At 44.4% G+C, this 24470-nt stretch overlaps 1 protein-coding gene across 2 annotated transcripts in view; it reads right to left on the reverse strand.

The window, feature by feature from the left end:
- Nucleotides 1–211: 211 nt before the first annotated feature.
- SP5 (Sp5 transcription factor) overlaps nt 212–24470 on the reverse strand; it is a 29517-nt gene continuing 5258 nt past the window's right edge. Inside the window, exons 1-2 of one of the 2 annotated variants that reach the window (XM_077272739.1) lie at nt 3279–3506; nt 212–1502 (exon numbers count right to left, since the gene is read on the reverse strand). In XM_077272739.1, coding sequence (XP_077128854.1) covers nt 438–1502; nt 3279–3329 — 1116 coding nt within the window. In that variant the 5' untranslated portion in view covers nt 3330–3506 and the 3' untranslated portion in view covers nt 212–437. Of the gene's footprint in view, nt 1503–3278; nt 3507–24470 lie in introns of those variants that run through there. The other variant, XM_077272740.1, reaches the window with a different exon arrangement.

Genomic DNA, 24470 nt, shown 5'->3' on the forward strand with positions numbered 1-24470 from the left:
GTTTTCAAGATTTGGGGCACATAAATTTAGAAGTGATTCCGGAACAATACACTTCATTGTTTTTTTGAAAGTGAAACTTTTTTTTTTTTTTTTTTCATGTCCCATTTACAAAATCAATAATGCACGCTGCAACGGATGGAAGAATAGAACTGGAGAAGTTTTACTAACTCATTAAATACTATGCTGGGAAAAAAATGAAGGTTTCATAATAAGGTGTCAAAGATAAAATCAAGTTTTAATCACACTTTGAACACAAATATACAAATCCTCAGGTTCCTCAAAGAGATCCATATGTAAAATAAAAGCAAAAAAAAAAGAAGATCTGATTCAAGTTAAAATCTGATTAGTATTGTGCTTTGTTACAATTCGGGTTTATCCATAATCCAGGAAATCAGTATTCAAGTATATTGCACCATAGAGAATCCATGAAGCCTCCTTTAGTGGTCCCTGCTTTGCTCCTGTTTGACTATCCGTTCAACCCCTTTGATCTTCTTATTTTGATGCGTTTTTACATGTTTGGCCAGATGATCGCTTCTCATGAATCGTTTTCCACATTCCGCACAGACAAACCTCTTTTCGCCAGTATGAGTCCGTAGATGCCTTTGTAGCTCATCAGATCTGGTGAAACTTTTGCCGCAGAACAACCAGTTACAAATAAAGGGTCTCTCTCCCGAGTGCCACCTTAAGTGGGCCTTAAGGTGTGAGGTTTTACCATACACTTTTCCACAACCTGGGATGTGGCAGATGTGCTGTTTCTTCTTTCCAGGCTCATCTGGACCACTGGAGGATTGGCAGTTTGGACATCTACATCTTCTGCATCTCCTGGCTGTGGCCAATGGGGATTTGGTCTGCAGAAGAGCAGCAATTTGAGTCTGGTATTGTGCAAAGTCTGAATGTCCTAGAACTAAACTTCTCTGGATGGGAAAGCGGTGATGAGCATGAGGAATTGGAGATGGGTGGGTGACTGCTGAGGACTGTTGAATGCTCCACCACGGGATGTCTTCTACTGGATTGGGGGAAAGTTGCCTTGGTTGCTGATGAATCAGGTTTGCATGACCTGGTACAAATCCATGGATTGCAGAAGCGATAGGTGAAGCAGGAGGATAAGGTACATAGGTTGATTGACAATTGGATGTCTGAAAAGCAGCCATAGGGGAAGGTAACATTTTCACTGGGGAAAATTCATAAGGGTAGGAGGGGTCGGCGGGAGGTGTAAGGGGCAGTTCATGAGTAACAAATGTAGACTGTAAGTGAGATTGGAGTTGATTTTTGGAGGCAGCAAGTCCAAGACTGTTATGTGCCTGAATGCCAGCTGGTGAGTGGCAAGAAATGTCACTAGTCCATGGGTGGAACATCCTGGAAGGAGATCCAATGGTTGGATCATAAGAAACCTGAATAAAGTCCGCACCACTTCCTGGTTGACCTATTCTGCTACATGTTGCCGCCAATAGAGCCAATGGGGAATGTTTGCTGACATCTGGGGAGGCGCTGGGTGTCCTGTCCTGTAATGGAAAACATATTTAATTTTCATGTAAAATATTGATTCATGATAAATATATTAGATAAACCAATCCATTGCATAGATAAAATATAGGCAGATGGATAGGAGATTAATTGACAGTTGTATAGTCAAATCCCTAGACATGGGATAGACTGAACTTTGCTTTACAGCCAATTATAATGAGTTCATAAACATTCCCAAATTAATAACAGTCAACCTAAATGGTTTCAGTAATTACTATTAGACACAATATAGGAGCAGCTCAGCATGACTTTACTTATCACGTCGCTCAGGTCTCAATATAGAAAGTATATAAAAATGTCGTGCATTCATTGAACTACTGCTCTTTTTATATGTATTAGGAAACTTTTTTTCTCCCCCAAATACAAACATTTTTAATTTATAAATCATTGGCATATTATACTATCTACTAAAACTCTTTATAAATGTAATTTAAAGAAATGCTTTACTAATGCTATCAGAGACAGTTTCTGAATTTACATCTGCTTAAATCTATATTACTGGACATTAGTAAATAAATCTAAACTATATAGATTGTATTATGGAATATGACATCTTCACTGACATTTCAATGTAGAGAATTCAATTTCTTGAAAATATTCTGATACTACTTGTCAGAGTTACTACTACCAGAGCTTGAATCTGCAGTTTTCAGAATTCCCTTCATTATGCAACTTTTTTTGGTTATAAAATTCTGTAAATAACTACATACAAGTATCTATTCTCTTTATTTATGGGAAGATATAAATATATCTGAAAAATCAGTTGAGTCATCGCTGTACAGAGAACAGTAATTGCAAAGTACGGTAACAATTCTAGAGATAACTGTTCCTACTGCGACAGCAACCTCCCTGTATTCACTAGTGCTACCCCTGTGTAGAAGTTTAATATTAAATGTTTACTTCTTCCTTGCTATGATTAATATATGTAATCTCTAGATAATCAGCTTAGTTATAGAAGGTTCATGTATTTTCTAATCTGTTGAATAATGTTGATGTTTTAAATATATTTATACTGTAAATATTTATCATTGTTTGATACTAGTTCTCTGTCAATGTATCAGAGCTGTTACCTCATCTTCTCAATGTCACCCATTACTTAACTTTTTGTTTTCAGTTATGAAAATGTACATAATAATAATCTTTATTTTTATATAGCGCTAACATATTCCGCAGCGCTTTACAGTTTTTGCACACATTATCATCGCATATAAGTATATATCTCATGTACAGCACTATGGAATCAATGGTGCTATATAAATAATAATAATATTGTCCTAAACTAAATATAGTAATATATCCAAATATTACATTATGATATCTACACTACACCTAATAACTATATGCAATCATATCTATTTAGTGGATAATTATAAATCTGGGTAGGTTTTTTTTGTTGTTGCAAAACTCTATCATTACTACCTGTGCAAACAAAACTTTTTTTACGAAAGTAAAAAAGTTTATATAGAAATATTTCTTGCCTTCAGAATAAAAAAATATATGATATTTTTCTTATTCAGAAGGCAAGAAATAGTTTACTTTGTCTGAACTTTGCAAAAAAAAACAAAAAAAAACTTCCCAGATTATCTATCTATATACTGTATTTATTTTTATTTTTTTTTAATAAGATTTGAGACTACTGTATCAGAATTAGAAAATGTATTCAAATTCCTATAAGTAATAGCAGTTTGGGCATTTTCTATCACCTGTTGCTCCCCAAGTGGCATCACTACCTGTGAAGGTAAAGTCCCACTGACCTGTAGGAATGCCTGGAGCGAGTCGTTCCTTAGCACGGCGACTGCAGCCATGGTGTTGCTCCTGCAGCTGGGCACTGTGATGGGCAGCACACTGCTGAAGATGCATGGAGGAACCCCCTTTACTCAATGACTTCCCACCCAGTAAGTGCCAGGTTGGTTGTTTGCTACTTGCTGGTGTGCAGGTTGCTGCTCCTCCTGCCTCCCCTCCTTTCCAGCAGCCTCTTGACTGACTGCAGTGGGAGCACCTCCAAGAATTTGATAAGGACTTTGCTGGGCCGCCAGCCAGTCACAGCCCTGGCTCTGTCCCTTTGAAGTTCCCAGCTGCCCAATCATCAAAGCACAGCAGCTCTTTCACAAGAGAAAGCAAATCCTTTGAATGTACAAAAGCTCATACCAAGTGTTTGTTGGTCTGGATAAAAGAACTGATTATTACAGGGGGTGGAAAGGGAGGTGATAAAGGCGGGACAATTAATGAACTAATCACTATGTGGGAAATGTATATACACAAATAATTGGATTTTCTTGATCAAAGAGACCCTCAGCTCCTGGAGACCCTGCGCTGCTTGTCCACAAGCCTTGGAGCCCCCTCCTCTGCGCTTTTGTAATTAAGGATTTGTAGCAAAGAGACAATCTCCCTTTGTTATTTGAGGATGGGGATGGCTTTTTATACCCCCTTTGGTGGATTTGGATGATAAAGAAATAAGAAACTTGAGTAATGTACATTACATTAAGGATTGTTCTAAGGATGCAGAGAACGTCCTGGGAATGACTACAAGTTGGGATTGCAGTGCGATCAGATGAATGTATCAGATGCATCAGTATCGGAATGTTCAGGCTCTGTTCACATGTCCATTTGGATATTCCATTTGTCTATTCTGTTTGTATCAGTTAATGCACATGATAGCAGAGAGGCCACAATGATTATAATATTTTACAGATGAAAGAAGAAGTCCTGCAGAGGAAGTTTTTGTGTTATTGTAAGCAATTGAAGACAAGCAGACCCCATAATCCACAATGGAGCACCTCTGCTTACACTTGCATAACTAATGGAATGAATCAAGTATTCCGTTTTTCTGTTCCTAAAATGGAAATGGCTTGTGAACAGAGATTTAGGAGGTTTTTCGATAAAGTTTCAGTAGAAAATCTTAGTGTGTAATTTGCACACAAACTGCTCCTCATCTTTTGTCACATTAGTATCCAGTGTGGATCAGCCCATGGGTCATTTAAAGGAAATTTGTCACCAGGTTTTTGCCACAATTTGAGAGCAGCATAATGTAGAGACAGAAACCCTGATTCTAGCATTCGAGCAATGTGTCAGATACTGGGCTACTTGCTATATTTTTTTTTATAAAATCACTTATATTATGAACACAAGATTATCACTAGATGACTAGGAAATCTGCGACCATGTAGGCACATTTTGATCTTGTATCGTAAATTGTGTGATATTCGGTTCTCCTGTTCCTTGTTATAACCTCTGAATTTAACACCACTGATTGGCAGCTTTCGGCCTATGCACAGTGTATACAGAATGTCTCCAATCAGTGTTGTGGGTAAGTGACATCGCTGCAATCAATGTCTTTGCCCCTACATCATGCTGCTCTTAGATGGTGTAGCAAAAACTGATGACAGATAACATTTACAACTGTCTGGTTGCTATTGATACACTGCTATAAAGTTATAGAGGACTGATAGGCAGTGAGTCCCTAGCTACCAGTGTCTCACATTATGCGGATTATATCAAAACTAAACTGGAACTGATCGCGTGGAAATGGTACTTGGTGGTATTATTAAAAGGGTTGGCCTATGATAAGTAGCTTGGAGTGGGACCATTACTGATCACTACAAATAGGTTTTCAATTACCCCATTCACAGGGAGATTAAGTGGATCATTGGTCATGGGTACTTACTATCACACCACGTTGTGTGTTTGGGACTCATTCCCACAGATTACATTATAGCGGTTGTCTGGTCTCTTGATATTGAAAACCAACATCCATGTCAATACCTGCTCTCCGTTTCCACTTCTGTCACCGGGAAAGGCCATACTTTCGTTACAGACGACAACTAGGCAGTCCTGCTTTATTCTCTGGGACTTATGACACCATCCAGGGAGGGAGATTGGGGTTTAATTGGTATTATATAGTATTAACTCTCTGCTGTGAGCCCTGAATGGTTCTGCTCACTGTATGAACTCCTCAACAATCCCTGTCTCCCACTACCAGTTATAAGTTCTGCCTTACCTGGTCCACACCCCTGTTCTCTGCTCCTGATCTCAGCTTATTTTCTGACTATTTTTCCTAACAATTTTGTTCTTTATCTGTACCTCCTGATTCTTACCTAGCTATCTGACTATCCCTGCCAGCCTTCTCCGCGATCAACTCTGTGGACTCAAGCCAGTGCAGTGCCCCTGTTTAAATCAGTAATATCCCTTAACAGGGGTTAAAAGGTGAAGGCCAAGGTTCCCATGGGACATGATAGAGGTTTTTTTAGTTTTTTTTTTTTAAAAACTGCCTTTTGTTCAATTTCAAGCCATGGCGAATTAATGGCTGAATGATGTGTAGGAAGATCGATCTTGTGAAAGCCTAGAAAGGTCCACCAGGGTCTTCACCCTTATTTGATATCGGGCTGCCGGTCTTCCTCTTCGCCTTGTTCCTTCTATTCTTCTGACCTTGAAGTCTTCTCCAGTGATTGCCCTCTTCGTATGATATGCCCTCAGTAGGCAAGTCGCTAGATGGTAGGCAAGCCGCTAGGGTAGCTAGCACAAAGCCTGTCTATGGAAACTCTAAATAGAGATGCCACATAGCTATGAAAAGTCACTTTACTATGACCTGTCATCAATATTACAGCGATGAGGGTGCTACACAGCACCCCCTCGATAAGCTGTTAAGTTCATACCCCTTTCCATTTTCTATAGATAGGTTTAAAGGGAAAGTATTGTCAAAAAATTACATTGTTTAAATCAGGTTTTCATGTTAAATATTTCTTTATTTTTTGTCATATCACAATTTGTATTAAACATAAAAAAATAGAAATATTGCAATTATCACACTGGCCAATGAGGCTTTTTTAGACTAACCTGCTGCTGTTTCCGGAAATCCACATGTACAATAGAGATAATGAACAGAGTGACCCCATCTTAGGCTGGGGTCACACTTGGCGTAAGACAATACGCCACGTATTATACGTCCGTACTACGGCCGTAATACGGAGAAATGTTCCCAAAATATTGATCCGTAGTCAGGGTGTTTCAGCGTATTTTGCGCATGGCATCCTCCGTATGTAATCCGTATGGCATCCGTACTGCGAGATTTTCGCGCAGGCTTGCAAAACCGTCATCTAATGGATTTATGTGCTCAAATGTTAGGGAAAACATATATACAGTATATATATATATACATACATACATATATATATACATACATATATATATATACACTCACCGGCCACTTTATTAGGTACACCATGCTAGTAACGGGTTGGACCCCCTTTTGCCTTCAGAACTGCCTCAATTCTTCGTGGCATAGATTCAACAAGGTGCTGGAAGCATTCCTCAGAGATTTTGGTCCATATTGACATGATGGCATCACACAGTTGCCGCAGATTTGTCGGCTGCACATCCCAAAGATGCTCCATACAAGGCAGGATGGATCCATGCTTTCATGTTGTTTACGCCAAATTCTGACCCTACCATCCGAATGTCGCAGCAGAAATCGAGACTCATCAGACCAAGCAACGTTTTTCCAATCTTCTACTGTCCAATTTCGATGAGCTTGTACAAATTGTAGCCTCAGTTTCCTGTTCTTAGCTGAAAGGAGTGGTACCCGGTGTGGTCTTCTGCTGCTGTAGCCCATCTGCCTCAAAGTTCGACGCACTGTGCGTTCAGAGATGCTCTTAGGCCTACCTTGGTTGTAACGGGTGGCGATTTGAGTCACTGTTGCCTTTCTATCAGCTCGAACCAGTCTGCCCATTCTCCTCTGACCTCTGGCATCAACAAGGCATTTCCGCCCACAGAACTGCCGCTCACTGGATTTTTTTTCTTTTTCGGACCATTCTCTGTAAACCCTAGAGATGGTTGTGCGTGAAAATCCCAGTAGATCAGCAGTTTCTGAAATACTCAGACCAGCCCTTCTGGCACCAACAACCATGCCACGTTCAAAGGCACTCAAATCACCTTTCTTCCCCATACTGATGCTCGGTTTGAACTGCAGGAGATTGTCTTGACCATGTCTACATGCCTAAATGCACTGAGTTGCCGCCATGTGATTGGCTGATTAGAAATTAAGTGTTAACAAGAAGTTGGACAGGTGTACCTAATAAAGTGGCCGGTGAGTGTGTGTGTATATATATATATATATATATATATATATATATATATATATATATATATATATATATATATATATATATATATATATATATATATATATATATATATATATGTCATTGAGACACATATATATATATTCTGTATTTAGATTTCATTCAGCGCGATATCTGTGAAAAGCCGGTAATTCAATTGCCGGCTTTTCATTTCTCCTGCACAAACCCGACAGGATATGAGACATGGTTTACATACAGTAAACCATCTCATATCCCCCTTTTTTTTTGCATATTCCACACTACTAATGTTAGTAGTGTGTATGTGCAAAATTTCAGCGCTGTAGCTGCTGAAATAAAGGGTTAAATGGCGGAAAAAATTGGCGTGGGCTCCCGCGCAATTTTCTCCGCCAGAATGGTAAAGCCAGTGACTGAGGGCAGATATTAATAGCCAGGAGAGGGTCCATGGTTATTGGCCCCCCGTGGCTACAAACATCTGCCCCCAGCCACCCCAGAAAAGGCACATCTGGAAGATGCGCCTATTCTGGCACTTGGCCACTCTCTTCCCACTCCCTGTAGCGGTGGGATATGGGGTAATGAAGGGTTAATGCCACCTTGCTATTGTAAGGTGACATTAAGCCAGATTAATAATGGACAGGCGTCAATTATGTCACCTATCCATTATTAATCCAATTGTTTGAAAGGGTTAAAAAAACACACACACACGATTTAAAAGTATTTTAATGAAATAAACACAGCGGTTGTTGTAATAATTTATTGCTCTCTCAATCCATTTGCAGGCCCTCGCTTGGCAAAATAATAAACGCACAAGATACATACCTTCTGATGTCAGATCACGTCCAACGAGGTAATCCATCTGAAGGGGTTAACTAATATTACAGGCACGAGCTGCGATAAACCACTCGCTCGTGCCTGTAATCCCCGGGTGCTGAAAGGAAAGCTGGATCTGTACTTACATTGAGTCGCGGTGAGGCGCCCTCTGGTGGATGTTCTCATGAACTGCAGCCTGGGAACTTTTTCCCACGCTCCAGGTCATATGAGGACATCCACCAGGGGGGCGCATCACCGCGACTGAAGGAAATGTAGGTCAATGACCTACATTTCATTCATTCGCCGGGGAATTACAGGCACGAGCGAGTGCATTAGCAGGGCTCCTGCCTGTAAAATAATTAACCCCTTCAGATGGATTACATTGTGGGAAGTGATCTGACATCAGAAGGTATGTATCTTGTGCGTTTATTATTTTGCCAAGCGAGGGCCTGGAAATGGATTGAGAGAACAATAAATTACTACAACAACCGCTGTGTTTATTTCATTAAAATACTTTTTAATCATGTGTGTGTGTGTTTCTTAACCCTTTCAAACAATTGGATTAATAATGGATAGGTGTCATAATTGACGCCTCTCCATTATTAATCTGGCTTAATGTCACCTTACAATAGCAAGGTGGCATTAACCCTTCATTACCCCATATCCCACCGCTACAGGGAGTGGGAAGAGAGTGGCCAAGTGCCAGAATAGGCGCATCTTCCAGATGTGCCTTTTCTGGGGTGGCTGGGGGCAGATGTTTGTAGCCACGGGGGGGCCAATAACCATGGACCCTCTCCTGGCTATTAATATCTGCCCTCAGTCACTGGCTTTACCATTCTGGCGGAGAAAATGGCGCGGGAGCCCACGCCAATTTTTTCCGCCATTTAACCCTTTATTTTAGCAGCTACAGCGCTGAAATTTTGCACATACACACTACTAACATTAGTAGTGTGGAATATGCAAAAAAAAAGGGGATATGAGATGGTTTACTGTATGTAATCATGTCTCATATCCTGTCGGGTTTGTGCAGGAGAAATGAAAAGCCGGCAATTGAATTACCGACTTTTCACTAACACCGCTGCGTATTTCTCGCAAGTCACACTGCTGGTCCGTGTGGAATCAGTATTTTTCTCGCCCCCATAGACTTTCATTGGCGAATTTTTTGCGCAATACGCTGACAAACGCAGCATGCTGCGATTTTGTACGGCCGTAGAAAACCGTATAATACTGAACCGTAATATACGGCTAATAGGAGCAGCCCCATTGAGAATAATTGTGCCGTATGTTATGCGCGTTTTACGGACGTAGTTTCTGCGCTCTTACGTCCGTAAAACTCGCATGTGTGACCCCAGCCTTATAGTGAAGCATATAATAAATGTGTGCAAAGGTCAATGTGAAGGGAGGGAGAGAAGGTTGGCTGTGACACCCCCTATTGTGATTAGTGGATACTGTATTATCAGCTGTATATAGAGGCAAGGTTGGACTGGGGTGTCTGGGGCCCACAGGGAGAATTCACTCTAGGTGCCCACCCTACAGCTATGGCCAAATACCTGTTAGCTATTGTCCTTGTTATAGTGGAGCATCGGCTGTAAAACACAGGTGGCTCCTGCACATCTAAAGTACACGTACTATAACTGGGATGTATAATTATGGTAGCTTGCATTAAAGGGCTTCTTGGTTAAATCAAGTTATCACTGATCCATTGGATCCACAGGATAGGTGAAAACTTATTGACCTTTAGAAACTGCACTGATCAGAAGAATTGGGAAGTTTTATCCCAGACAGTACACTTATCCCCATTTTAAAATGCAGCGGCAGGTGGGATGTCTGACCACATCTCCATTCATTCTTTTTGGGGCTTCCAGAAAAAAACAAGAACAGCGCTCGCAGCCACTGAGGGATTTAATGGATCAGTGGTTAAGTAACACATGAGCTCCAGTCTAATGGGGATAAAAGCTCCACATTCTGCTGATCAGTGCAGATCCCAGCAGTCAGACCCCCACCAATCAATACGTTATCACTTACCCTTTGGAGAGGTGATTATTTTTTTTCACCGGAGAACCCCTGTAAGTGCATCTGTTCCAAGTATTTCATCTCTAATGGAAATAAAGAATTTTCTCCTAAATAATATCAGAGAGAACAAATGACCGCCATACACAACACAATCCAACATACCAACACCAATAATACCACATACATGGGAGAAACCACCACACCATGACAAGACCACATATTATCACCACATAGTAGCCAAATAATACCACCACATAGTGACCGAATACTATAATACTAATCATAAATACAAACCACAATACTAATAACACTTATTACCACCAGTGACATTATATACAAGAGCTCTGTATATAGTATACAGTGTATAGTGTAAGTGTACAGGTAATACAGTGATCACCAGTGACATTATACACAAGGAGCTCTGTATATATTATATAGTGTACAGGTAACAGTGATCAGTGACATTATACACACGAGCTCTGTATATAGTGTCAGTTTACAGGTAATACAGTAATCACTAGTGACATTATAGACAGGAGCTCTGTATATTGTGTATAGTGTACAGGTAAGACAGTGATCACCAGTGACATCTCTAGGTGAAGTCCGTCACCTTTGCTTTTCTTCCTCATTTGGCACAGACCATCATCACTTCTTCCAGCCAGGACTCTTGTCTGCTTAAAACACACAGTTTTTAATAGCTGATCGCTTCCAGAGCACTTTCCCCACTTTTTCTCTGACTTCTACACTACGCCAGATGAAGAAAAAAAAAGCGATGTAGTGCCACCCTGCACAGTAGCAGGATTTCCCTTTTCTTCCTCCCATGGGAAACTGTTTTCCAAAAAGTAAATTGTATTACAGTAGTAATAATGTCCCTAATTGGACCCTAAAGTAATTATGTTCCCCACTTGCCACCATAAACTAAATATTGTACGTTCCACATTCCGGTCCCCCAAACAGAAATTAAGTCCCCCAGCCTGGCCCACCTGTATCCCTTTTCCATCCTGGTCCCCATGCCATATATCCATTATGGCCCCCCATCCTGTGCCGCATCTACAAAAACATAAATTAAAAAAAATTCTTCTTACTTTCCTGAGCTCCCAGTGCCAAGAGGCATCGTCGTCTTAGGTCCAGTACGCTTGTATTAAAATGTCCGCCCACCTAGCAGAGGCTGGTGGATGACGTGAGTGCACCCGTCGCAGGCGGCACATGACAGTGACGCCATACGCCGGCAACATCAGACGCACAATCAGCTTTGAGATGAGAAATGTGGCAGTTTAGGTAATGCCTGTCCATTCTCTGCCTGCGCTTTTAAATGGCCTGTTCCCCTAAAAAACGCTTTTTAAATATTTTTATCATTTTTTTTAGATTATTCTTCTTCCGCCTCTCTCGTCAACAGCAAGGGCCCACTGGGGATTTTCCCGATACCCATCCAGGCAATTACAACCCGGTATAGAGGAGTGACCGGTCATTGTAATCCTGCCTCTGGTGATAATGAGACTGTTGAAAACTCTTCCTGAAAGAGCAGGAAGGAGGAGTCTAAAAAAACAAAATTGAAAATTGGATGATTAATATATCACAATCTTTATGTAAAACAAATTGTAGTAAAAAAACACAATCCCCAAAATATTTAATTCATAATAACACAAAAACATGATTTAAACAAAAAAGAGCATTTTCTGAGGATAGCTGAGGACACCCAACTTTCAATGGCCTACAGCAGCTACCGTATTTTTCTGACCATAAGACGCACTTTTTTTTGGGGGGGGAGGAAAGTGTGGGTGCATCTTATGGTAGGGATGTAGCATGTGGGGAGGGGGGCAGTAGCGAGTGGGATCGCACTGTTATCCCACTTCAGGAGGCAGAAAAATGTCCCCACTGCCAGGGAATCAGCGCTAGGGAAACCATGTGGTCCCGATGATTAAGTGCAGTGAATATTCATTAGCTGCTTCCCCGCCCACCTATCAGCTGAGCGGTGAGCCGGGAGCAGCAAATGAATACTGCACTTAAGCAGGGACACACATGGTTTCCTCGGCACTGATTCCTGCAGCAGCTAGGGAGATCCGTGTGTTTGGGGGAGGAGGAGGCAGCAGCAGCAGGGTCCGGGGGAGAGGAGATCGCTGGTACCTTCCTGGGCTGGAGCTGAGTGCTGTGCAGTGTGCACAAGGAGGACCTGTGATGTCAGAAGTGGGCGGGCTGGAGCATCACATGGCAGCTCAGAGCCCTCCCTCTTCTTGACATAATCACAGGTCCTTCAGACTCCAACACTAGAATCTGCTGGCTTCCATTACCTGTGCTGTGGAAAGGCAACAAGAGGGAGGGCTCTGTGTGTGCAGTCATGGGATGCTTTTTCCTCACCACAGTGTGGCTGGCTGCCACAATTAAGAGGTTAGTCTTTCCAAAACACAATAAAGCACTCTGCCACTCCTTTAGTGAACTATAACTCCCAGCATGTCATAGGATCTGCAGGACATGCTGGGAGTTATAGTTCTCCCATGGGATTTTAAAGCAGCACTCCAGTGTTATTTGCAGTGCTGGAGTGGTGCTTTCAATATAAGCCCTGTGCCCCCATTCTTATACTCACCCTCCAGCGTCTTCATATAGTACTGTACAGACACCACACTGGTCCCGCAGCTTCCAACATAATAACATACTATTATATATAGTAACACCACATATAATAGTATGTTGTTATTAAATATTTTACCACATTTTTTTGCTTCAAATATTTTTTTCCCTATTTTCCACCTCTAAAACCTGGGTGCGCCTTATAGTCCGGTGCGTCTTATAGTCCGAAAAATACGGTATGTTTTTACCTCTACAGCAGCAATAACATGGATCAACTAAAGGTTGTTTGAGGCCAGTCTGCAAAACATTTGGTGGGTATACGCTTTCATTGTTGATCAGATTCATACAATTTAACTTGTATCAGGATAGCCATTTTAGCTCCAGAGTCAGCTCAGAATGGGGGTTGGGAATAGAAGTGCGATATATTAAAAGTTTAATACTTTTTGGGGGTACACTTTAAATCACTTCGAACTCACTTGTGAAAATAGAAAGGGCTGGAGGGAACTGTGATGTTGGCATCTTGGTGATGAAAGCTAAAAGTTACTAAACGTTAGCAGCTACCTGCCCGTTCTATCTGGCGCATGCTAAACAGCGGTCACTGACTGATCCTGTTAGTGATTCAGCTGCTCAACGTCAACAGAACAGCTTATATTCCAGCTACTGTCGACGGGTGTGTGACTACTGATGTCGTCATGCTGATTGACTGCCGACTTCACACAGTTAGGACACAAGGAGCCAGCAGTTAATTTGCCTGACATCTGCAGTCACGTCAGCAGTGGAAGCCACAAATTCGCCAGTAGAATCAGTCAGTGACTGCAGTGTGCCGGCAGAGATCTGCGCTGAGCATAACAGACAAGTCGTTAGCAATTAGATAAGAAATGACAAGCTTGACAAAGACCCATGTGGGTCGAAACGTTGCACTTTAACAAATAAAGGAATTCATTTGTGAACACTTTCACCTGGACTGGATGCTGTCCTTCATTTCTTATCTGGTATGTACATCTTCCATGGGGGCCCAGTGGAATTAGGACGTGCATCCGTTTATCCGTGTGGTGTTGGCCAGCTACTTCTTCTAAAGTCGTTAGCAATTACCTCACTGTTCATTCTTACACCCACAATAATAAATTAATATAGTCCTGAATAACCTCTTTAATTTTGAAATCGACGAGAGGGGCAATTAAGTTTCCTGATGGGCCACATGAGATACAGCGACTGCTCTGGAGGGTCGAACGAACAGTAGGAAATTAATACTGCTTAATACTGAGCCCCCACATAGCCTCCCATATACAGTATGACACCCCACATAGCCCCCTTTATACAGGCTATGACACCCCACATAGCCTTTGTAGACAGTATGAGCCCCAAATAGCTCCTATATACATTGAGCCCCACATAGCTCCTATAAACAGTATGAGCCCCTACATAGCCCCCTAAATACAGTATAAGTTGCTACATAGCCCCTATCTACAGTATGAGCCCTTCATAGGCCCCTAGATACAGTATGAGCTCATACATAGCCCCCTATATATACGCGAGACCGCGACTTCTCGCGAGATTTCGCAATGTAGTACTAGGAACGCTAGCTGCCGGGAGCATCGCTGCGCGGGAACCCCAGTAGGTGAGAATACTGCGATTTTTTTTTTTTTTTTAACCTGGTTTTTGCGGTGTATGCGTTTTTGCAGCAGAAAACCGCTGCGAAAACACATACACAACAGTTGCACAGAGCCTCGACGGGTCCGTCAGAAAGACGGGCCAAGTGCACACGTTTTCCACAATCTGCACAGTATCCGTCATTTCAATGCCTTGATGGATCCTGTGCAGATTTGGAAGACGGAAGTGTGAAAGTAGCCTAAGGCTACTTTCACACTAGCGTCGGGAACAACCCGTCGCCGTGCGTCGGGCCGACGTTCCCGACGCTAGCGTGGTCTCCGCCGCACAACGGGGGCAGCGGATGCATTTTTCCCACGCATCCGCTGCCCCATTGTGAGGTGCGGGGAAGTGCGGGGAGGTGGGGGCGGAGTTCCGGCCGCGCATGCGCGGTCGGAAAAAGCGGACCGTCGGGAGCAAAAAACGTTACATGTAAGGTTTTTTTCTCACGACGGTCCGCTACCACACGCCCAAGCGTCGCAAAACGGACGCACCGTTTGGCAATGCGTCGCAAATGCGTCGCTAATGTTAGTCTATGACGAAAAAACGTATCCAGCAAGAACTTTTGCTGGATGCGTAGTTTCGGCAAAACGACGCATTTGCGACGTATTGCAGTTAACGCTAGTGTGAAAGTAGCCTAAGGCTTCTTTCACGTTTCCGTCAGTACTTGGTCGTTGCAAAGCATCGGCGCGACTTACCGATGGAAGTTTGTGAATTTGTGAGTAACGTGAGCAGCGGACGCAGTGTTTCAACGCGTCCGCTGCCCATTGTAAAGTCCCAGGGAGGAGGGGGTGGAGTTCCGGCCGGACATGCGCAGTAAAAAATGCAGGACACAACGTACGAAAAAACGTTCCCTTGAACGTTTTTTCGATACGACGGCCCGCCAAATACCGATGCATCCAGTGCACGACGTATGGAACGTGTGTCCATACGTCGCGATGCGTCGGTAATACAAGTCTATGTGAAAATAACACATCCTGCGGGCAACTTTGCAGGATGCGTTTTTTCCACAGAATGACGCATTGTGACAGTCTGCAAAAGATGGAAATGTGAAAGTAGCCTAAGGGGAGTTGTGTCCACCAAAGCCTTCTGCAAGCTAGCCAACAACCGAGGCAGCTGGGCCCCATCATTGGACGGTCTTACTGGCATTGCTGTATCCAGTAACAGTCCATTGATGGGGCCCAGTCCAATTGGGTTTATGTTAGTTAGGAGCGTGTCTGCTGTCACTTAAAGGGGAAATTACGTTATTAATGTTCAGACCTACTACAAAGCACATTTTGAACCTATTGTGTGGTATATGTTTTGCTGGTCCTTTTTTTGCCCTCTGTATTTAACACCATTTATTCCTCTGTAAATAAAGCTGTTAATTGTTTCAACCTCATCACTTGTGAGTGTGTATGGAGCGTCCCGAGTCGACCTCTGGCAGAAGTGGAAGACCCTCGTGCATGCCACTACAGCTCCCAGCAAGATTCGGCACATATGGAGGTGAGCACTAACGGACACCCTGCCCCCAGAGGCAGCTTACAGGGGTGTCACATATATATTTCATATGACCGTTCAGTAAGAGGTTACATGTTGCATATTGATGTTTACAGAGATGAATTGGAAAAGTAGGATGGTGGAGGAATCGGCTGCAGAGAGAAACAGATTGTGCCGGGCCTTTCTGCCAAGTTTCCATGTCACCCAAGTACTACATTTACAACTCCAGTGTTCAATACTGCAGTATAATGTCCTCCGTGCTGCGGCTGATTTTGGGAATTTGTTGCAGACAGGGAAGCAGAATCTCCTTTTATCTGAAGCTAGTCTGTTAGGGTGCAGACAGACGGCTGTATAACTTGTGCGAGGATCAGATTGCATTGCAATCCTAGTACTGGCTGTCTGCTCTGCTGTCCTGAGCTTGACAGCTGCCTAGAAATACATCACACTGTCATTCTTAGGCTACGTTCACATTTGCGTTGTGCGGCGCAGCGTCGGCGACGCAATGCACAACGCATGCAAAACGCAGCTTTTTGTGACGCATGCGTCCAATTTTGGCATGATTTTCGGCGCAAAAAAAATGCATCATGCAGCGTCCTGTGCGCCCTGACGCTTGCGCCAAAAATGACGCATGCGTCACAAAACGCAAGACAACGCATGTCCATGTGCCCCCATGTTAAATATAGGGGCGCATGACGCATGCGCCACTATGCGTCGCCGAACCTGCGCCCGACGCAACGCAAATGTGAACGTAGCCTTAGTTTAGGAGAGGTGCCAGGCCAGTCCATGCAGCGTGATACGATCCTTGTACGAGTTATACGGCAGTCTACACCCTTAACCCTAAAAATTATAGATGAAGTCTCCAGAGGGTAAACATTAAAAATATGTAAGGAGGAGAAAGACTTCTATAGTTGAATGCATGGTGGAGCATAAGTAATTGAATACTGCCATCAAGTGACCGGAAAGTATAAGAACAAAAATAAAGCAAGCAGGAACTAAAAGGAGAATGTATGTTGCTGGTTATGAAGAAGAAGTGAGGCACAAGGTCATATCACCAGCTGTGTTGCAGTTAGAAAATATAAAATCTCTGAGGCCAGGACAGAGGAGATGTCATTACCTGGAGACGTGTCATGTCAGACACGCAGTTAACTAGTAAGAGCGACAGGACAAGATCCCTTGCTCAGACCAAGAAGCAGCATTAAAGCAGAGAATCACCCAGGGGACACGGTAGGATGGACAATCGAGTGAGCCGTTAAAGGGATATGGACAATCGAGGTGATCTGTTAAAAGTGTACTGACATTTGAGTGAGCATTTAAAGGGGTACGGACAATCAAGTGAGCATTTAAAGGGGTACGGACAATCCAGGAAGCGGTCACAGGTATACGGACAATCCGGGAAGCGGTCACAGGTATACGGACAATCCGGGAAGCGGTTGAAGTTTTGGACGACCCGGTGAGCTGACTCCCTGAGGCCTAGGCTATGGTTTGGAGAGGACCCTGGTTGCTCTCTAGGAGACGGAGGCAGCTGAAATGGCACGTTGGTGAAGTGACTCCAGTATACTGCGGTAATAAACTTATGGCGTAACGGAGACATAAAGCTGACTCCCGTTGAGGCCTCTTACCGTGGCTACCACGACAGACTTCGTGTTTAGGCAACGACGGTGTTGACTACCACACGGACTTTGACATACAACGGACTGGGATACCAGTTAGAAATATCATTTGATTTATTACTTAGTTACCTTTGTTTTACAACACAGTTTTGAATCACAAAGATACGGTTTATATCCTGTATACCTAGAATAGTAACCCTCAGTATCGTGAATTACTTTCATACGTCTTGTAAATCACTAAACCTTTAGACCTTTTAATTTCTTTTCACCTAAATTGTTTGTAGTAAATAATCAATTGGTTCAGGTTACCACTAAGTCCTCATCTTCTGGGTCATGGCCTCTAAGTACCTGTATACAAATACATGATACAAGTCATATGATGGCCATAAGTAGTGTACACATGCAGCGCCCCAGAGTCCTGGTCGTTGCAGTAATGTCGCTCTGCCACTAAAGGGAGCGATGTTACGTCTGATTGCACTAAAGGAGTTCACCTGACCAGGTATCACAGACACACACTACACTCCACACTTCGGCCACCGGGGGGGTGGTTCTATCTAGTAGGCCACTCCTCACACTCTGGTAAAACTGGGGGTTGGACAGGAAGTTGGGGAGTAGGTAGCTAGGGAGAGCTCGAGAGAGGACCTGTCAGGGGTGGGATCCTGACAGCGGCCTAGGACAGACAGAACGTTACGGAGCCGTGCTTGAGTCCATAGCGGCAGACTCCTAAGAAAGGACACGAAGCGGAGTATATTGCGGAGAATTGAGAAGCGAGATCACAGCGCAGAGGAGATAGAACCAGAAGGAGTCGTGCCCTTAAGACCGTGGCAACATCCTTCTGAGGCGCATAGACGGTGGCCGGAGCACCGAGGAAGTAAGAGACTTTACGTACTACTTCAAACAGCGGCAGGACAGTTGACTCTAGGTTGGCTGTCTCACCTAAATCACCTAACGAAGACAAAGGAGGTAATTGTGGGAGAGGGGCGTCTCTAGGGTCCCAGAATAACTCCAGGCCTACCCCGTCATACGGGTGCGTCCTAGCCATATCATCTGGGGGACAGAGAAAAGAACATCAGAAACGGACACAATAGTTGTGAGGACTATCCCGTGGTGCTCAGCAGGGAGGTACTACAACACACAGGCGCTAGAAGGTAGGCACTGATTTCCACCTGCAAAGGGAACCCTGGAGGTGCCTTCGGACCGGCCGGTCTCAGCCAGCCCTGTTAGCAGTGCTCTGGATTGCAGATCCCGAAGCCTTCAGTAAAGAGGTAAAGAGACTGCTACCCTGTGTCTTCATTATTCATCGCGACCTGCACCACGCACCATCATCACATCTTTCATTGGACGCCCCTTAGCAGGGTCACGGACCGGGTCTAGCCACCGTGACAACTCCAGCCCTGCGTCTGGGGGCGCTCCACACACACACACACACACACACACACACACACACACACACACACACACACACACACACACACACACACGTTTATAATGGAAAATCATCTGAAATGACAAGGTAACTAGAGAAAGGACAGATCGGAGGTGTATGCACCAAACGCACATGGAACTAGTCCGCATAAACTGTAAACTGCATTTTCTGGGATGTAGAAATTATTAACAATCCTAAAACTGAAATCACCACTACCCCCTGAACCTTATTTATCTGTTGATTGTGTGACTTTGGCAGAGACGCAGTGTCATAGGGGCTGACCCCAACTGACCTCCGCAATCTAGTGATGTCACAGGCTTAATTTTTTTTTTCCTTTTCAGGTCTGGAACTTATTACAGATATTTGGAAATCTCATACAAAATCGGAAGATAAACTGTACAGGCAAACTAAACAGATAACCGTCCTATCATTTTATAGAAGATGCCATAAATTTACAATCCAGCAAAAATATATATTATGTGGTCTTACTTCGGAGAGATATGATGATTGGGGTATTGGCCACAAGTTGTCTTCCTCCAGGTTATCTTCGTGAAAGTTGCCAGTTTTCAAGCTCAAAGCCATCTCTAGCAGCAGAGAATGTGAGACTGATTACAGGAAGCGTCTGTCAAATGGCAAATACAAGGCCAGTAAGCCAGTGGACAATGGCAGGATTATTGCATATTGGGAAGCGAGAGAGCGGAAGCTTTAGCACCTATAGTGCTGGCAGAAGACTGATGAGAAACCACACACTGAAAAACAGCGGATGCAAGTTATAGAGCATGGGAAATGAAATAATTCCTGGCCATAGACTGATGTGCACCAAAAAGTTCCTTTCTCCTGGCTCCTCTGCCTCCTGGCTCCAAATTTGTTGGGTTCGCTGTGCTCATGAAGACCAACAGAGTTGGCCGGCGGCATGACCGAGCTAGTGGCGCAATCTGATTGATGTCCGATGTGGCTGGCAGAGCTGGCTTTGCTTTTACAGCATGAGAGAAGCACAGGGATACTGAGTGTGGCCGGATCCAGCAACCTGGTCAGCTTCAGAGCTGCGCTTACAATCTGTATAGCAAACAGCTTGCAAGCATAGCTGGTTGTCCAAAAAAATGGCAAGCTGTACAAGGAGTGGACTTTTTTTTTTTTTTAAAGGGAAGGTGCCTGGATTTTTATCTATTTATATAATTCGCTTCTAATGTTTTCACTTCCAGTTCTGTCCAGATGTCACCGTATTCCAGAATTCCAAGTGGAGGAAGTTCACCGACTGCCATATTGGGACACCCAAGTGATGGGTGTCTCAATATGGAAGCTGCAGCTGGTACCAACCTATATGCGCGGTACCACCAGCGGAACACCGTCACACCACACACACTCTATACACCGTACGCACCACACTCACGCAGCCTCTTGCATACCTCCCAACTTTTGAAGATGGGAAAGAGGGACAAAGTTTGCGGCGCGCTCTGCGCGCCGCGGCAAATTTTAGGCCACGCCTCTGACCACACCCATTCATAATTAGTCACACCCATATCCACATCCCAACCACACCCATTTAGCACTGCCGATCACAGTTTCATATACAATAATTATAAACAAAAAAATATGGCCACACAGTGCCCCATACTGTATAATGGCCACACATGATGCTCCATACTGTACGATGACCACACATGACGCTCCATAATATATAATGAACACACATGACGCTCCATACTGTATAATGAACACACATGATGCTCCATACTGTATGACCGCACATGATGCTCCATAGTGTATAATGACCGCACATGATGCTCCAGACTGTATAATGACCGCACATGATGCTCCATACTGTATAATGAACACACATGATGCTCCATACTGTATGACCGCACATGATGCTCCATAGTGTATAATGACCGCACATGATGCTCCATACTGTATGACCGCACATGATGCTCCATACTGTATAATGACCGCACATGATGCTCCATACTGTATGACCGCAAATGATGCTCCATACTGTATAATGACCGCACATGATGCTCCAGACTGTATAATGACCGCACATGATGCTCCAGACTGTATAATGACCGCACATGATGCTCCAGACTGTATAATGACCGCACATGATGCTCCAGACTGTATAATGACCGCACATGATGCTCCAGACTGTATAATGGCCGCACATGATGCTCCATACTGTATAATGGCCGCACATGATGCTCCATACTGTATAATGACTGCACATGATGCTCCATACTGTATAATGGCCACACATGATGCTCCATACTGTATAATGACCGCACATGATCTCCATACTGTATAATGACCGCACATGATGCTCCATACTGTCTAATGGCCGCACATGATGCTCCATACTGTCTAATGACCGCACATGATGCTCCATACTGTATAATGACCGCACATGATGCTCCATATTGTATAATGACCACACATGATGCTCCATACTGTATAATGACCGCACATGATGCTCCATACTGTATAATGGCCACACATGATGCTCCATACTGTATAATGACCGCACATGATGCTCCATACTGTATAATGACCGCACATGATGCTCCATACTGTATAATGGCCGCACATGATGCTCCATACTGTCTAATGACCGCACATGATGCTCCATACTGTATAATGACCGCACATGATGCTCCATATTGTATAATGACCACACATGATGCTCCATACTGTATAATGACATACAGGCACGCAGCTCACACACAGGCACGCAGCTCACACGCACGCAGCTCACACACGCACGCAGCTCACACACGCACGCAGCTCACACACGCACGCAGCTCACAAACACATGCAGCTTTGACACAAATGCATCACACACGCAGCCATCACACACACACGCAGCCATCACACACACACACGCAGCCATCACACACACACACACACGCAGCCATCACACACACACACACACGCAGCCATCACACACACACACACACGCAGCCATCACACACACACACACGCAGCCATCACACACACACACGCAGCCATCACACACACACACGCAGCCATCACACACACACACACACACGCAGCCATCACACACACACACACGCAGCCATCACACACACACACACACAGCCATCACACACACACACGCAGCCATCACACACACGCAGCCATCACACACACGCAGCCATCACACACACGCAGCCATCACACACACGCAGCCATCACACACACACAGCCATCACACACACGCAGCCATCACACACACGCAGCCATCACACACACACGCAGCCATCACACACACACGCAGCCATCACACACACACAGCCATCACACACACACAGCCATCACACACACACAGCCATCACACACACACAGCCATCACACACACACAGCCATCACACACACACAGCCATCACACACACACAGCCATCACACACACACACAGCCATCACACACACACAGCCATCACACACACACGCAGCCATCACACACACACACACGCAGCCATCACACACACACACACACGCAGCCATCACACACACACACACGCAGCCATCACACACACACAGCCATCACACACACACACCCAGCCATCACACACACACGCAGCCATCACACACACACACACACACACACACGCAGCCATCACACACACACGCAGCCATCACACACACACGCAGCCATCACACACACACACGCAGCCATCACACACATCACACACACACAATCTCCTCTGTGATGCAGGGGCGGCTGATGTCCATGTGCAGCTCTCTGCTGAAGTCTTCAGTCTCCTGCTCACAGCTCTGCACTATCCCGGCACCTCCCCCGTCTCTCCTTCTCTGCCGGGATAGCAGCTAAGAGCAGAAGCCGGAGCTCCGTGCACACACAGCCAGAGGTAGTGAATCGCTGACCTTTCTTCTTGATTGCTGCAGGCTCTCTCCTTCAGCGTGGCAGCGCCGCACAGGGGGCGGGAGGGGGGGGGGTGTTGCGCGGGCGGTCAGGAGGCAGCTTTTATAAAAAAAAAAAAAAAAAACAGGCTGGCTCTCTCTACGTCCCGGAAGTGGGCGGGGCTTCACCGGCGGCCGCAAATTCGGGATTTTAAATGCCCGAAGCGGGACAGCGGGACCCCGGTGCCAAAGCGGGACTGTCCCGCTGAAATCGGGACGGTTGGGAGGTATGCTCTTGCACGGTACCACCAGCGGAACACCGTCGCGAACATGCTGTTGCCGGGATCAGCCGAATGATTCACTGACTGCCGCTATCTTTGTACAGGAGGAGCGCATGCACAGTTTTAATGTGACCGCCGCTATCTGTCTGCACAAAGATGGCGGCGATCTGATTTACTGCGCCTGTGCGAATTATGCACAGGTGCAGAGAATAATTCGGCTGATCCCAGCGGCAGATGTGCGACATGTCTAGAGGCAGATGAAGCCGGTCCCATTAAAGGGGTTTTCCCACAAACGAAAGTTCATTTTAAAAATTGTCTGTGTCTGACCATGTACAGAGCGTATCACAGCTTCTGGGCAGGGGAGGAAGCAAAAGACAATACTGACATTACAGCAGGGGAATCACAGTGGATTCATTTTGTGAGGTAAAATATTTCACTGACTTTTTAAAAAATATTTTACCTCACAAAATGTATCCTCTGCGATCTCCTGCTGTAATGTCAGTATTGTCTTTTGCTTCCTCCCCTGCCCAGGAGCTGTGGTATGTTTGGTACACGGTCAGACAGACAATTTATAAAATTAACTTCTGTTCGTGGGAAACCCCTTTAAAAAGCAAATATCAACGCCAACATGACTCCTCCTAAAAAGTACGCCAGTGACAATGAAAGGAAAGCAGCAAAGGCACAACGTCGAAGACAACAAACGGCTAATGAGACTCTTGAAGAGCAACAGCATCGCTAGGACAAAAACAATGCATATAAGCGTAGGCATCAAGCACATGAGTCCCCTGATGCAAAAGTCAATAGATTATCACAGGATGCCATTAGGCAACAACAGCGCCGCATGCCAGCCCCTATCGTGACATTACCGCCCTCCCGATGTGATCTAGTTTTTATAATAATTATATAAACAATGATATTTTTAATAAGATATTAAATGAACTGGTTTAACATGTTTTTATTTATAGTTTTTTTTCTGCTGCCACTTGGGTTGCAATTTACAGATACTGGTGTGTTAGTGTCTAAGCATGATACTTATACACTGCAAATTCATGGAAACAAACCCAGATACATGAGCTGTGTGGGTGAAAGCACCATCAATTGGTGCATCAGGGCCGAATCACCTGGGAGACTCGCTCCGCATGGTAAATTAAAGACTGGAGAACAGGGATTTG

The sequence above is a fragment of the Ranitomeya variabilis genome, chromosome 7 (genome assembly GCF_051348905.1).
Source record: "Ranitomeya variabilis isolate aRanVar5 chromosome 7, aRanVar5.hap1, whole genome shotgun sequence".
NCBI classification, from domain to species: domain Eukaryota; kingdom Metazoa; phylum Chordata; class Amphibia; order Anura; family Dendrobatidae; genus Ranitomeya; species Ranitomeya variabilis.